General features: G+C 40.2%; 1 protein-coding gene across 2 annotated transcripts in view; it reads right to left on the bottom strand.

The window, feature by feature from the left end:
• The window catches only part of GPM6A (glycoprotein M6A), a 270108-nt gene that overhangs the window by 181095 nt on the left and 75669 nt on the right, over positions 1 to 13344 (bottom strand). Inside the window, exon 1 of one of the 2 annotated variants that reach the window (XM_074991862.1) lies at positions 5361 to 5398. The exons of the other annotated variant lie outside the window; for it this stretch is intronic. Within the exon in view, the coding sequence (XP_074847963.1) occupies positions 5361 to 5397 (37 nt within the window). The 5' untranslated portion in view covers position 5398. Of the gene's footprint in view, positions 1 to 5360; positions 5399 to 13344 lie in introns of those variants that run through there. 2 annotated transcript variants of the gene reach the window in all.

The following is a 13344-nucleotide window of genomic DNA, read 5'->3' as shown; positions in this document are numbered from 1 at the left end:
AAATGTTAAAATAACTAAATTAGTTGTTGCCACTTAGAGATAATTGGGCCTACTCAATGTGCAAAAGCAGTCAAAAAACAACGTAAAGAACCATTGGGAAAGGGAGAGTTAATAAGACAGAAAATATCTTAAAGCGATTATATAAATTTATGGCATACCCACACCTGGGATACTGCATCCAGTTCTCATCCTCTCCTATCAAAAACATACACATAAATTGGAAAAAGTACAGAAAAGGACATAAAAATGATTAATAGTATGGAAAACTTTCCATATGAGGTGAGATTAGAAAGACTGGGACACTCCATCTTAACAAAAAAAAGTTGAAGGTCAGTATGACAGAGGTCTATAAAATTGTGAATGGTGAGGAGACAGTGTATAAGGAAGCATTGTTTACCACGTAAACAGAAGTCACCCAATGAAATTTAAAGCAGCATGTTGAAAACAAATTAGTATTTCTTCATCCTGTGCACAGTCAACCTGCAGAAATCTTTGCTGGGCATGTTGTGAAGGGCAAAAGTAGAACTGGGTCAAAAAATATTAGACAACTGCACAGATGACGGGTCCATCAGTGACCATTAGCCAAGACAGTAAGGAGTGAATGTGTGCGCTCTGGTGTCCCTATATCACCAACCGCTGCAACCTGAGACTGGATGACAGGAGATGGATTACTTGATAATTGCACTGTTCTTTTCATTCTCTCTGAAGCATGTGGCACCAGCCACTGTCAGAAGAGAATATACTAGTCTAGATGGGCCATTGGTTTAAACACAGTAGGGCCACTTTTATGTTAATATGCTATACATATAGTAACACCAATATGAGCTAAAGATTAAGTGACTGGTTCCTTTATATTTAACTTCCTTTGTGTACCTCTTAATATGTTCTCATGACAGCAAACACCAAAAACAGAAATCAAACTCATCTACTTCGATAATTATTTTTGTCCGGTACTATTCAGGGTGCTATGAACTGTCTATTACATTACAAATTTAAAATTAATATTACAGACAGCTTTAATTATGTTTATTCTCTAGTACAGTGGTCCTTTGAAATACCAAACAAGATCAATTTTCCACTGTGCTTGGTGCTCTACATATACATATTAGCAGAAAATCCCTACCACCAAAAGTGTTAACAGTCCAGATATACAAGACAAATGGCACAGAGGAAGTTATTTGTCAGAGATTATACATCAAGTTATTGACAGATGACAGAATGGAAGTCCATTCTCATGAGAGACAGTGCAGTGCCCTGTACCCAGGGTCATGCTGCCTCTCCAAACATGGGCACTCTTCATTATACATAACTATGCTCAAAAGAGGCATGATGAGCATCAAAATACAAATTTCCCAGCAACATTCTGCTAATGTACCTTAACGAAACCTGGAGGGACTAAATTCCACATTGACACAGTTGTATTATTTGTCGTGTAGCACTAGCACTGAGGTCATATGTTAAAATGTATAAAATGTGAAATACAAAGCCTACAGTTTCTTCCCAAAAAACTTTCTGCTGAGGCAATGAACAATATTGTGAATGGTGATGATACTTTTATGATGTGATTACTTAATCTGCAGAAGCTGGATTGAGGTCTGCAGATCTTTTTTCATGTAGCAAGTTTAACAGCAATCTATTAACACTGCCTGTTACTAATAACCTCGCATATTAACCACTGACACAACTTTTCTGGGTGGGATTTGAAAAAGTGACTATGAGAAAGTGTCCCACCTAAAGTCAGTAAGCTCCTTCCTGAGACACTTCTGCAATTTTCTTACTTTATCTCATTAATAAGCTAAAACATCCTCTCCACCATCTTGGCTACATCTATACAACAACGATCTGTCAACAGAACTTACCGTCAGAAGACATCTTCTGACAAAAACTTGTTGGCAGATTGTGGCCACACATGCAAGCAGATCGCTCTGTTGATCCACTCTGTCAACAGAGAGTGGTTAGACTGCCCAGCTGTTCTCTGGACTAAACAGCCACCCACATGTACAGCAGGCATGGCTGCCCGGTGTCCAGAGCCTCCTGTCGTCCCCCCCGGCAGAGCATCCACACTGGCTTTCTGTCGACAGATTCATTCAAGAAAGGCTGTCTGCCTCCTGGGACACAGAAGAACGCTGTCAAAAAAGCTACTGAGTTCTATCAATTTACTGTTGACAAAACACATTTGTAATGTGGATGTTCCATGAGTCTTCTAAACAACACACCAGTTGACAAAACTCTAGTGTAGATGGAGCTCGTGTTTTTTTAGCAGTAGGAAGACAAAGCTCTTGATGACATTGCTATGGCTTTCGATTTCCTGTTAACACAGTACCATGTCAAAGGGCTCTCTATATTTCTTTCACAGAAACGGTAATATTTGAAAGATCTAAGATATCATGCTATTTATATTTACTAAAACTATCACTTTTAATGAGCACCCAAAAGATAAACTGTAATGTTTTGCTAGGAAGAGTCCAATTCCATGCACAGGTCTAATTCTTGGACATGAATGGGCTAGTGGATGTAACTGGACTTGTCTCACCAACCTCTGCTCACCTGGGAGTCAATGAGATGGGCCAGAGACCAACAAGGAAAGAAAAAGGGTCTTCACACAATTTAAACGCAAAAATGAATAGGTAATACATACAGAGCATCCTTTTATTTATTTAACCTGCTGAAAAAACATTAGCAAGACAGCTTAGAATGCACTTTATTTTTCGAATGTGGGAATTGAAGCTGAGAGGAGAAGCTATTTCCATGCAGCAAGACAATAATTGAGAAAGCATTAGAACACTAGAACTGTGATGCAGTTTCAGAGTGAATCAACATCAGAAACCAGACATTTAATACCTATTATGTGTTTTGCCTGATTTCTGAGACCAAGGCGGTTGTCCAGAAGTCTCTTGCCCAGTAGTTTGTTTCCCAAATTATAGCCAAAAAAGAATTTTTACTACCAAAAACTAGAATTTATAGAGAATATACAAGCAGAATCCTTTGCTTAAACAGAGACATTCTGTGTATCATTATAGGAAACGTACCACTGGTATTTTCTTTTAGTTCACGCTATAGGAATAAAATGGTTGTTGAAGCCGCAAGTACCATATAAGAGCTATTTGTATTGTATTTGTGAAATACACCAACATGAAACTATCCACTTCCATCATGGCTGCTAGCAACATGTAATGCCGTGCAGTGGGTGGCTCAAAGCATCTGCTTCAAAGAGCGCAGGAGTTGGTGAGCCGTGACAATTTATACTCCCGTTGATTTTATAGCTGGAAGAAAGGAGGTGAGAGGTGGAAACAACCAGCTTCACTCAAGATGGCAGCATGAAGAAAATTAGAATAAAGATGTATTTATGAAAGTTGCAAAGTACACCATAACAGAAATAGAAATGTTTAAATATAGGAAAGCAACTGAGGATAGAAGTAGCAAAATCTGTAACTAGAGACAATATTCTTCCTCCATGGCAAAAGGAAGCCTTTCAAGCATCTGTTTTACCAGTGATCACAGGTACTTTTCCTTAGCAGCCCCTTACAAACAGCTCTCAACATGCCTTCTCTTCATGGGTCCTCACTTTATTCTCAGATCTTGAATGACAGGGGTAACGGTACTCATCTTTCCCACAACAGACCGACAAATGAGGTTCTAATACATAACCAACACCACTCTCCTCTGTAAGGGATCTGAATACATTTCTGCCAGTGCTTGCGATAACAGCCTGGCACCACTAAAGGAAAGACAACTAATAAATGGCATTCTGGGGGGAAAAAATGTTGCATTAGCTCTTTTTGTAATCGTGCTATTAATCAGATTGTTTTGAGAGGCTACTGGACATGCCAACTGCTTATCATTTGAACAATGAGGGCCCATTTATCTATAGCAAATTGTTTACACCATCCACTAATAGACTCATATTTTACTTTGGTAATATTTAGTTTTCCAACTGGACATTTTTCAAAAATAAGGAATTGTATATTGCCTCTCCAAATCGGTATTTCACTTGCAGTTAGGTATTTGGATTGGCAGATACCCTGTGAGTTCTCCATATTGTACGTAAATTAACCTGTTTTACATTTAATATATATATTTTGCTTTGCTGCATGACAAATACACTGTACATCTAGATAAAAACAAGATAACAAACACTCCAAAACTGCATTTAAGTGGATCAGTTCTAATGAGCAATCATGCCATTTACGTGTAGCAAAAAGACTGTTGAAAAATTGAATAAGGCATCAAGTCAAGAAATATGCATATACATGGAGCTTAGATCATCCGATATTACCACCTCCAAAATATACCTTTCAGGAATGAGTAACTAGCTCCAGATCAATTTAGGATAAATAATCTCTGATTTAGCTATGGCAAATCTCTGCCAGCATTACCTTTGCCCTTGCATTACAGAAAAAGCCCTCATTTCAATACAGCTAGGGAAAATCCAGCCTGGACAGAACAGAAAGAAAACATGCATGCAATAATCATACACTCTGCTCCTTACAGGGGAGGGGGAGAAGGGTTTATGAACAGTATAGTTTCCTGAACTCTAATTTCATAGATTATTCAAGTAACAACAATCAAGAGGTGTACCTTTAAAAACATTAATACACCCAGCAACAATCAGCTACATACAGCTTTGACCAGAGATTTTAAAATAGGAATACCATGACCATGCTGTGTATTCGTTTTCTCTAATGCAAACTGAACAGCACTGTGCAAAAACAAAACAGAAAGCCAACTGAATATCTACACTGAAAAATTTACAGCCAGTCCCTAGATAGATAATACAGCAGGTCTGCTTCCACAGATACCTAAAGAGAAATGGAGGGGAAGAGTGAAAGAAATATAGAAAGCCCTCAAATATATATATATATATATATATATATATATATATATATATATATATATATATATATATATAATCCAGGTCTTTGTTCACTCTGGACACTCATTCAAAGGTGTAAATAATGGGTACATTGTTAGATTTTTAACTCCAACTAGCTCCAAATATTGTGTGAGTGGCTCTCTCATAGTTCACACTGGGCTCCCTTGACCCAGCTAGACAAGCGTAAAAACATGAAATAAATGAAGGTTAACAAAGGACTGGTCTGGGAAACAGTCCACATTAAATGCTTGCAGTGTTACTAGTATGCCTATAGGACTCTGCATTTGAATTCCGCAAGTCTTAAATATTTGCAAGCAATCGCAATTATTAATTTCAGACACTACCTCAAGAAGCCAAAATGGAAAGAAATGTTTTCCCATCTGCTGCACAAAGATATTCACTAGTTTTACAGGCATGTATTACAAGCAAATCAGGAAACTGCAAAATAATACCATATTTGTAAATGGAAAACAATTGATCACAATACCTTTTTGTGTCTGTCCTTCTTCCATATTCTCTTCCATGGCTACCTTTCTTCACTACAAACAGCTACACAGAATTAATCAAATGCTTCAATTAAATGTTGGGAAAAGTGTGGAGGGTTTTTTTTCCAGGGAAGCTCCAACAGCAGAGGCTTAGGCAAGTCCTCGGAGCTTAGCTAAGGCTCTCACACTCCTTGTTTGCTTGGAGACAGGCTGTCAAGTGTAATTTCATTCAAATTACTCTTCCGTGAAGATTATCAATTTTTCTTCTCAAAGCTGCCCATTGTATATCACTGTAAACAGGTATTCAAATGAACAGCCAGTGAATTTTGGGGGGAAAATCTGGTCTCAGTCCAAGGCAAGTGACACTATAATGCATAAGCCTCGTTTTGCATATTAAATGGAGGAAAGAAATTGAGGTTTGTATTGAAATCTGTGTTTTAAATTGGAAACAGGCTGCACTGAGAACAGATGCAGGGGTGCCCTCCTAACATGAAGCAGACCACCAACCCGTAATTCCCCCTATTTGCTACCAAAGTGGGAAAGCCCAGACGCCTGTAGGCTCTTTATGGTTGCAGTAGTTGTCTCACTCTATGTAACATGCATTACAAATATTCTCCTTTTTTTCCTCTCATGTACCTCTATTATTTGGGTGTAATTAGTACTAAAACTATGTACTATTATACTTATTCCAAAATGCCTTCTGACATACTGCAGGAAGGTTTGTCTAAAAGAAGTATATACCTCTGTAGAGTAAGGTGGTTTTTTGTGTATGCTATTTAAATAAAAATGCAGGAAGTATGTAACAGATTAACATTGACTGCTCTTCAAATTCTCTCTTTAAGGTAAATTACCTTTCACTGCTGCCACAAAATACTCACATATGAATTTAAGAGGAGAGAATGAGATGTTTAAATAAATCTTCCATCATTTTTTCTGCTATATAGCATGCAAAATTATCCATAGGCAGCAGACCCTTTTTAAAAGATGGAAACTTTTCAAGATGGTGAAGTGTAAAACAAAAACACAAAGAACATCTGCCCCTCACCCACCACAAACACACACACATAACACTTTGCTGTGGCTCGTTGGAGAAAAAGCACAAGTTCAGTACACTGTGGGGGCATGTACTCATTTGGGGAGCTGTGCAGTTTGATTTGAAATGCAAATTGGACACTGCAGTCTATCAATAAATTAGCATTTTTCTACCTTGTCCTGTTGAGTGTCATAGCATCTTAAGAGTTTGAATACATCCTAGACGTGCAACAAGAAACACCACACACCATGTGTTTGTTTTTTTAAAAGCTCTTTCGCATCCCCTTTCCCCACCCTTCTGGAAAAATGTGAGTAATTCTCTTCGAGAATAAAAATGTTCAAGGCTGAAAATGAATATTAACACAGAAGTAAAACTGTTTTTAACGTGACATAATTAGGCTTTCTACAGGGGCACTGTCACCAACTCAATCTAAGTTTAAAATGGTTTTCAGGTCCTCGAATATTCTTTATAGTATTTAGTGCTTAACAGTTCACATCAACAAATTTCATAAATAATTTATGCTGTAGATAGGTGCATTTTAAAAACAGAACTGTCAGGTAGAACTGCCAAACACCTAGTGCTTTGGTTGCATGTACACCTATAATATGAAATAATGACCAATTTCCAATAGATTTAGTCTTCCCAAACTCCCCAGATATTTTTCAGACCAAAACAGTCTATCATCATCATTCAGCTGCTCATCTATTTAAGATGGTTTATGTAAGGAGCTTGCCTCCCCCAGGAAAGTCTAGGAATAAGTTTTCAGCATGACCTAAAGATCAACAAATCTGGATTTCTGTAGAATGCCTCAGGAAATGCACAGCACAGCTGCACACTCCTTACGTAACAAAGTCTTTCTAGAGTACTTCATCCCAGGCTGTTTGCTGTCCTCTGCCTAGCCTATGGCATGTCTTCAGTGACTGGTAGGAAAACCTGAGGCCACCCACTAGGTCACGTTCTTGTATCTGGGCCCTCTGGTCAGCTGTCCTACCTTGCTTCTTTCGCACCTTCCTGGCTAATGTCCTATGGCAGCGTGTCCCAAAGTGTGGTCCGAGGCCCAGTACTGGTCCTTGGAAAAAAATACCGGTCCTTAGAAAATATATAAATTATCACACATGATCCTATGAAATGTACCAAATTAATATTTTCCCACATAGTTCAGGTAACAAGAGTAAGTTAGGCACTTCAGCATTTCATGTCAAGATTTATATTATGTACTATTATGATTGTGAATAAATAATAAACAGTGAAAATTTATTCATTGTTCATTTTTTTAAGGTATATTTTTCTTTTTGGGCTGCAAAAAAAGGTACTGAAAAAAATGGGTTCCAACTATATATAAAGTTTGGGAAACCCCATCCTATGGAATCAAACAATAAACAATGCCCTACACTAAGTGGAGTAAGTATGTTACCCACACACCTGGGGGTGGCTCAATATCCCATGTAGTGGCACCTAGACCATTTACAAAGAAAAGGAATGAGCCTTCTCTACAACATTAGCTGAGAGTCAGATGGCTTTTAGCTCTGATTGTAGAGGCTCCTGCTAAGCTCCAGAGTGCCCAGATTCGAGTCTCTGGTTACAAGTACCCATCTTTTTGGCCCAATTGATCCCCACCATCTCCCTACAGATTCTCTCTTTACTTCCCCTCCACTGGCAATGTGCAGGACAGTAGCTTAATTAGAGACTGCAGTCTGAAAAATATTGCAGGTTCCCCATATTTTGCCATAGGAAACTATGCTTAGTGTTTCATCTCTCCGTATCTTTCAGATAGCACGGAAAACAGTCCAGGAAGTCTAGCAGCCTCGCTCCCTAGTTCCCAACTGTCTGCCGAATGCATAATTTTAAAGAACACACTGAAGTCTTGGACATGTATGCTCAGTCTAATGACAACTCATTGAAATGAACATACTCCCCCAATACCTAAAGTGCCTGACCACTCCCCTCCAGCTGTCCTGCACTCCCATTAACTCTTTCCAAACTGTCAGCTGTCAGAGAAAAGCCTAATCTGTGCCCCCCTCTGACTCATCAACTGCCCCCAGTTCCATAAACACTCCTGGGATTCCTCAGTGAGGTGGGCCTCAGTAAGCCATTTTTGTTGTATTCTCTTGTCCCTCATAAAAGAGGAGACATTCTCAAAGACCATGAGTTTCTTAAAATATATGCAAATGGGGCCATTTTCTATAACTGCCATGCTGCCCTGAGGAGAAGGGCAGCCACATGGACACCATCTATTAGACTAAATAGACCTACAGTGACACTAGACACGAAAGTACCCGAGACATCAAATCCCTATTTTGTTCTGTCCCGCAACCCCAAACATGAACTGACACCATGACAAAGTGTACCTACCCCACGACATCATCCTAATATCTATATACTGTTATAAAAGCAGAGGCATCTCTACATCCATCCTCCTGCACCACCCTGGCTGGGTCCCTGGGACTTGAGCTGCCAGTGGAGTGCCGTGTCCCAGCGGGCTCCTGGCCCCAGAGCTACCTGCATTCCCCTGATCCCAGCCGATCCTCAGGGATGCAGCTGCCAGCAAGCTCCCAGCTTAGTAACTGCCACAAAGGGGCAGGTCTTGCTAGTATTTATAGCTAGCAATCACATTTCTTCTCAGCCTTTGAGAGAGACACTAAAGTCAGGGTGGTCAATCTCCTCTCATAAGGTCCCCTGATCATACTATTAACTTCTCTACACCTGCTACTGTTTGAATTCATCTTTCTTGAACATGGTTGTCCACTATTATACGTAGTATTCCACAGTGCTTTTTTTGTTTTAAAAAAAAGAAAAGAAAGAGGAGCCGGTACTCAGACAGATTCCTCCCCACCCCACCCGCTTCCAGCCAATCCCATGCCTGGGGATGCCGAGGTGTTGGCACAAATGCTGGCACGAAAAAAGCACTAGTATTCCAAATGAGGCTTTACCAATCCCATATACAATGGTGTTACTACTTCTCTGTATCTCCTGGAAACATCTCCTCTAACATACCCTAGCATCACATTTCCCTTGTTAATAGTCACAACACTTTGGTGGCTCATAATTATCTTGTGATCAATCCACACCCCCAACTATCTCTCCTCCTCTGTATCTTCCTGCTTGCAGTAGACATTACAATTATTCTTAGACCCAAAGTGCAGGGCCTTTGCATTTTGTACGAATTAATTGCACCCCATTTCTTCAGATTCTCCTGTATAATACTTAGATTCTCCTCTGCATTGACAATGTCTGCCAAGTTTGTATCAGTAAATTTCATTAACACATTCCTACTTTTTGTGCCTAGATCAGAAGTAAAAATATTGATCCAAAGACCAATCCTTGAGGAACTCCACTAGTAACCACTTCCCATTCTGATAATTCACCTTTCAGCACAACCCACTAATTTTGTCTCTTCAGTTAATACTTCATTCATCTTATGCTTATATTCTTGCCCATAAGATAAGGAAGTATGGATTGCAGAAATGGACTATAAGGCAGATAGAAAGCCGGCTAGGCGGTCAGGCCCAAGGTGTAGTGATCAATTAGCCTCCAGAGGTGTCCTGTATGTAACCCACAATGCCCCCTCAGTGGTCCGCTCTGGCTGCTGCTCTCTAGTAACAGGAAGAGCATGAATTTCTGAGCAGCAGCAGTGAGCCTTTAGCTGTGGGCTCATGTTAGTATGACAGCCTGAGAAATAGCTTCTTTCTATGCTATTAGCGCTGTGAGTGCATCTACCCACTCAAACAGCCCTGCAGGGAGTTTGCGGCTGTCTGTACGCTTGATATTTTTTTCTGCGCTGCCTGGTGCCAGCCCCTGCCCTGCTGTACCACGTGTCAACAAGGCTGTGCTGGCGGTCAGCCTTGCATAACACAACAAGAAACTTCTTCTCAGCAGCTGACACTTGTTTGCAAACGTCCTTCTCTCCCCCCCAGTGCCAAATAGTCTGGGTCTTTCCCACACTCAGCCACACCACGTGGATAGCCCCCAACCTAACCCAATAAAAGGATGTGCCTGCCATTCGGTGCTGACCATGCTGCCAGGGCTCTTAAGGCAGGAAAGATTTTCTGGGCTTTGTTGCCGCTGTGGGGAAGTCTCCCCTAGTGGCTAAGAGGCTTGCTGCCACTGAGGAAGGAACACCTCAACTGGTCCTTCACTGAATGATCCTCGCCTTGGCTCATACAGAGGCTTGCTGCTGCTGGGGAAAAGCCTCCCTTGGTGGCTAAAGGGCTTGCTGCTGTGGCCAGGGAAAAGGTCTCCCCTGGTGGTTAAGGGGCTTGCTGCCGCCGGGGAAGGACCGCTTCAACTGACCCCACACTACACTCCCCACTTCACCCACGTGGGGGCTTGCTGATGCCAGGGGGAAACCAAACATTATTTTTTCCTTCACTTTTCTACCCTCTTTCTCCTAACTTTAAAAAACAGTGTGGGACCCCACATTCTTTTCAGGGACCACGTGCTTGCCATAATGGGAGGTGGGATAGTCAGTGGAGGGCCAGTTGAGAACACAGTCATTGCACAGAAGCCTTATAGTGCACTGGAAAGCCTAAGACTCTCACCAACACTAATATAGTGTATGGGGAAAACAAATATTTTTTCCTACATTTTTCTCAATTTAAAAATCAGTACGGGCCCCTGCATTATTTTCAGGGATCACATGCATGCAGTCATGGGAGGTCGGACACTTAATGGATGGCCGGCTGAAAATACACAGTTGCTGCACCTGGGTTGGCAAGGTGATGTGTGGGAAAACCAAATATATTTTCCTTCACTTTCCTATCCTCTTCCTTCTCACTTGAAAAAAGTCTGGGCCCCTGCATTATTTTCAGGGATCATATGCACATAATGATGAGAAGTGGGACAAGCGGATGGCCACTTGAGAATACAGCTGCTGCACCCGTGCTGACAACATAACATGGGGGAAACCAAAAATTCTAATTTTGTGGGTCTCTGCATTATTTCCAGGGATCGACATATTTTCAGGGATCCAAAGGAGAATGAGGAAAACACAATGGGGGAAGATGACATCAAGACCAGCGAGCACACCCAGAATGCTATGGGGATGAAGGAACTGTGGGATAGCTTCCTACAATGCATTACTGCAACAATTGTTAGCCAATTTGTGTGTGGCAGCAATGACTGGACTTTGTAGGGAGCATGGTGGAAATGAAGATGGTCAAAATTAAACTTACAAATTCCAGTATTAGAAAAATCAATATATTCGATTTTATCTCATAGTGCAGATGTAGCCTCTGAGATGGCATCTGGGGGGAATGGATTCCCTTTAATGGGCCATCAACACAGGTCTTGTTGGTCCTGATAGAAATCTGTCTTGCTAGGGGCTTCTCTGTTGTCAGTGAAAGGCTGGCTGTGAGCAGCTCCCAACCTCACAACATATTTCAGTAACACATGCATAGTAATACTTCATAACTTCACATACAATAACACATACAATCCAACAGGATATTAATGTTCAACAGTTTAAGACTTTTTAAATGATACCTCACAAAGCTTACTTTGTACAGGACAGTTATATCACTGAAGAACATGGCGGTCCAGGTTACTACTTTTGAGGAACAAAGAGTCACAGAAAGATAGGGGTTTTTTTTTGGTTTTTTTTAATACTTCTATTAAAATAACAGAGAAAGGAACCTAAAAGCCTAATGCAGAGGGGCTAGGTATACTGTGGTATGTAGTAAATATCTCAGAGAAGTTGGTCAAGGCGGTCAGTCAGTTTCAAGATGACTGTAAAAGTATAACAAATTAAATTGGTAAAAATATGAGTTAATGAAATGCAAGTAAATTTGTTCTCCATGTAACACAACTGAAATCAAATGGACCTAGACCAGTTTACGAAAGCCGACAATCTAGCCCATAATATTGTGAAACTGTGGACAAAAAGTGTAAGTGAAAGTGTAGCCCAGAGTAGGTATACAGGAGAAAGAAGGGCTTTTCTTATTGTTTTAGGTAGTGGTAAGGTTCAGCTTTGCATTTTACTTTTAACAGGAGTTCAATATTCTCCTGCATGTTTGTCCTCATTCCTTATGAATTTTTTTTTACCTTTTCCTCTATTTTTGTCTCTTACAAGTCTCTTTCTGAATTTGAAAATATTTATTGTTTGTTTCTCCCTATCCTGGTAACCTGTTACTTTCAGCAATGAGGGATTGTATGCATTAAAGAAAGCAGTCTGATTTACATGTCACTCTGTATTACCAAATTAAACTCTACATTATATTATATATAAAGGGGACCAACGACAACCTGGCTCTGAATAAGTACGCCATTCAGGAGTTTTCACTTTGTTGATGATGCCTTCTGCTACATACTAACCACCCCTCTGCTACCCATTGACACCAGGCACTGCAATATGCAATCTTAAAAATGGATGTTTTAAAAAAATACAACAGGACACAAAAATATCACTGGCAATGATTTCACAAAGGCAATTATTACAGTAATACCTTAGATTTATAAGGCATCTTTGATATAAAATACCAGCCTTAATGTATTTCCAGACTGCTACCACAACTAAAAGATTTTGACCAGATGTGTTTCCAGATTACCACCAATTAAATGCTGGCATTTTTACAATTGGATCAGAAGAACTATAGCTACTTCAGCTGAAAAATTATATTAAGGCCATATGTATGAAATCCTAACCTTCTGCACTTCAGAGTACACACCAGCTTTGTACCATGACATACACCTCACAAGTTTCCCAAAGCAAAAAAAGCTCTTCCAATGTGTTTTACTCTTACTGGACCAGATCCTCATGTGGTATAAACTGACATAGGTCCATATGAATTTAACAGAGCTGTAATAAAGTATGGAGATCTGCTTCTCTGAGGGTTTTTTCCCCTCCCTTGGGTTTGTTTCGTTGAAAGCTTTAATGTTGAGTTTAAGTACACTATGGCTACGTCTACACTAGCCCCAAACTTCGAAATAGCCATTTGCGTGGCCATTTCGAAGTTTGG

This window comes from Carettochelys insculpta, chromosome 4 (genome assembly GCF_033958435.1).
Source record: "Carettochelys insculpta isolate YL-2023 chromosome 4, ASM3395843v1, whole genome shotgun sequence".
In the NCBI taxonomy this organism is placed as follows: Eukaryota; Metazoa; Chordata; order Testudines; family Carettochelyidae; genus Carettochelys; species Carettochelys insculpta.
Note: the sequence above shows the minus strand (reverse complement) of the source record. Positions and strands in the feature narration are given on the sequence as shown.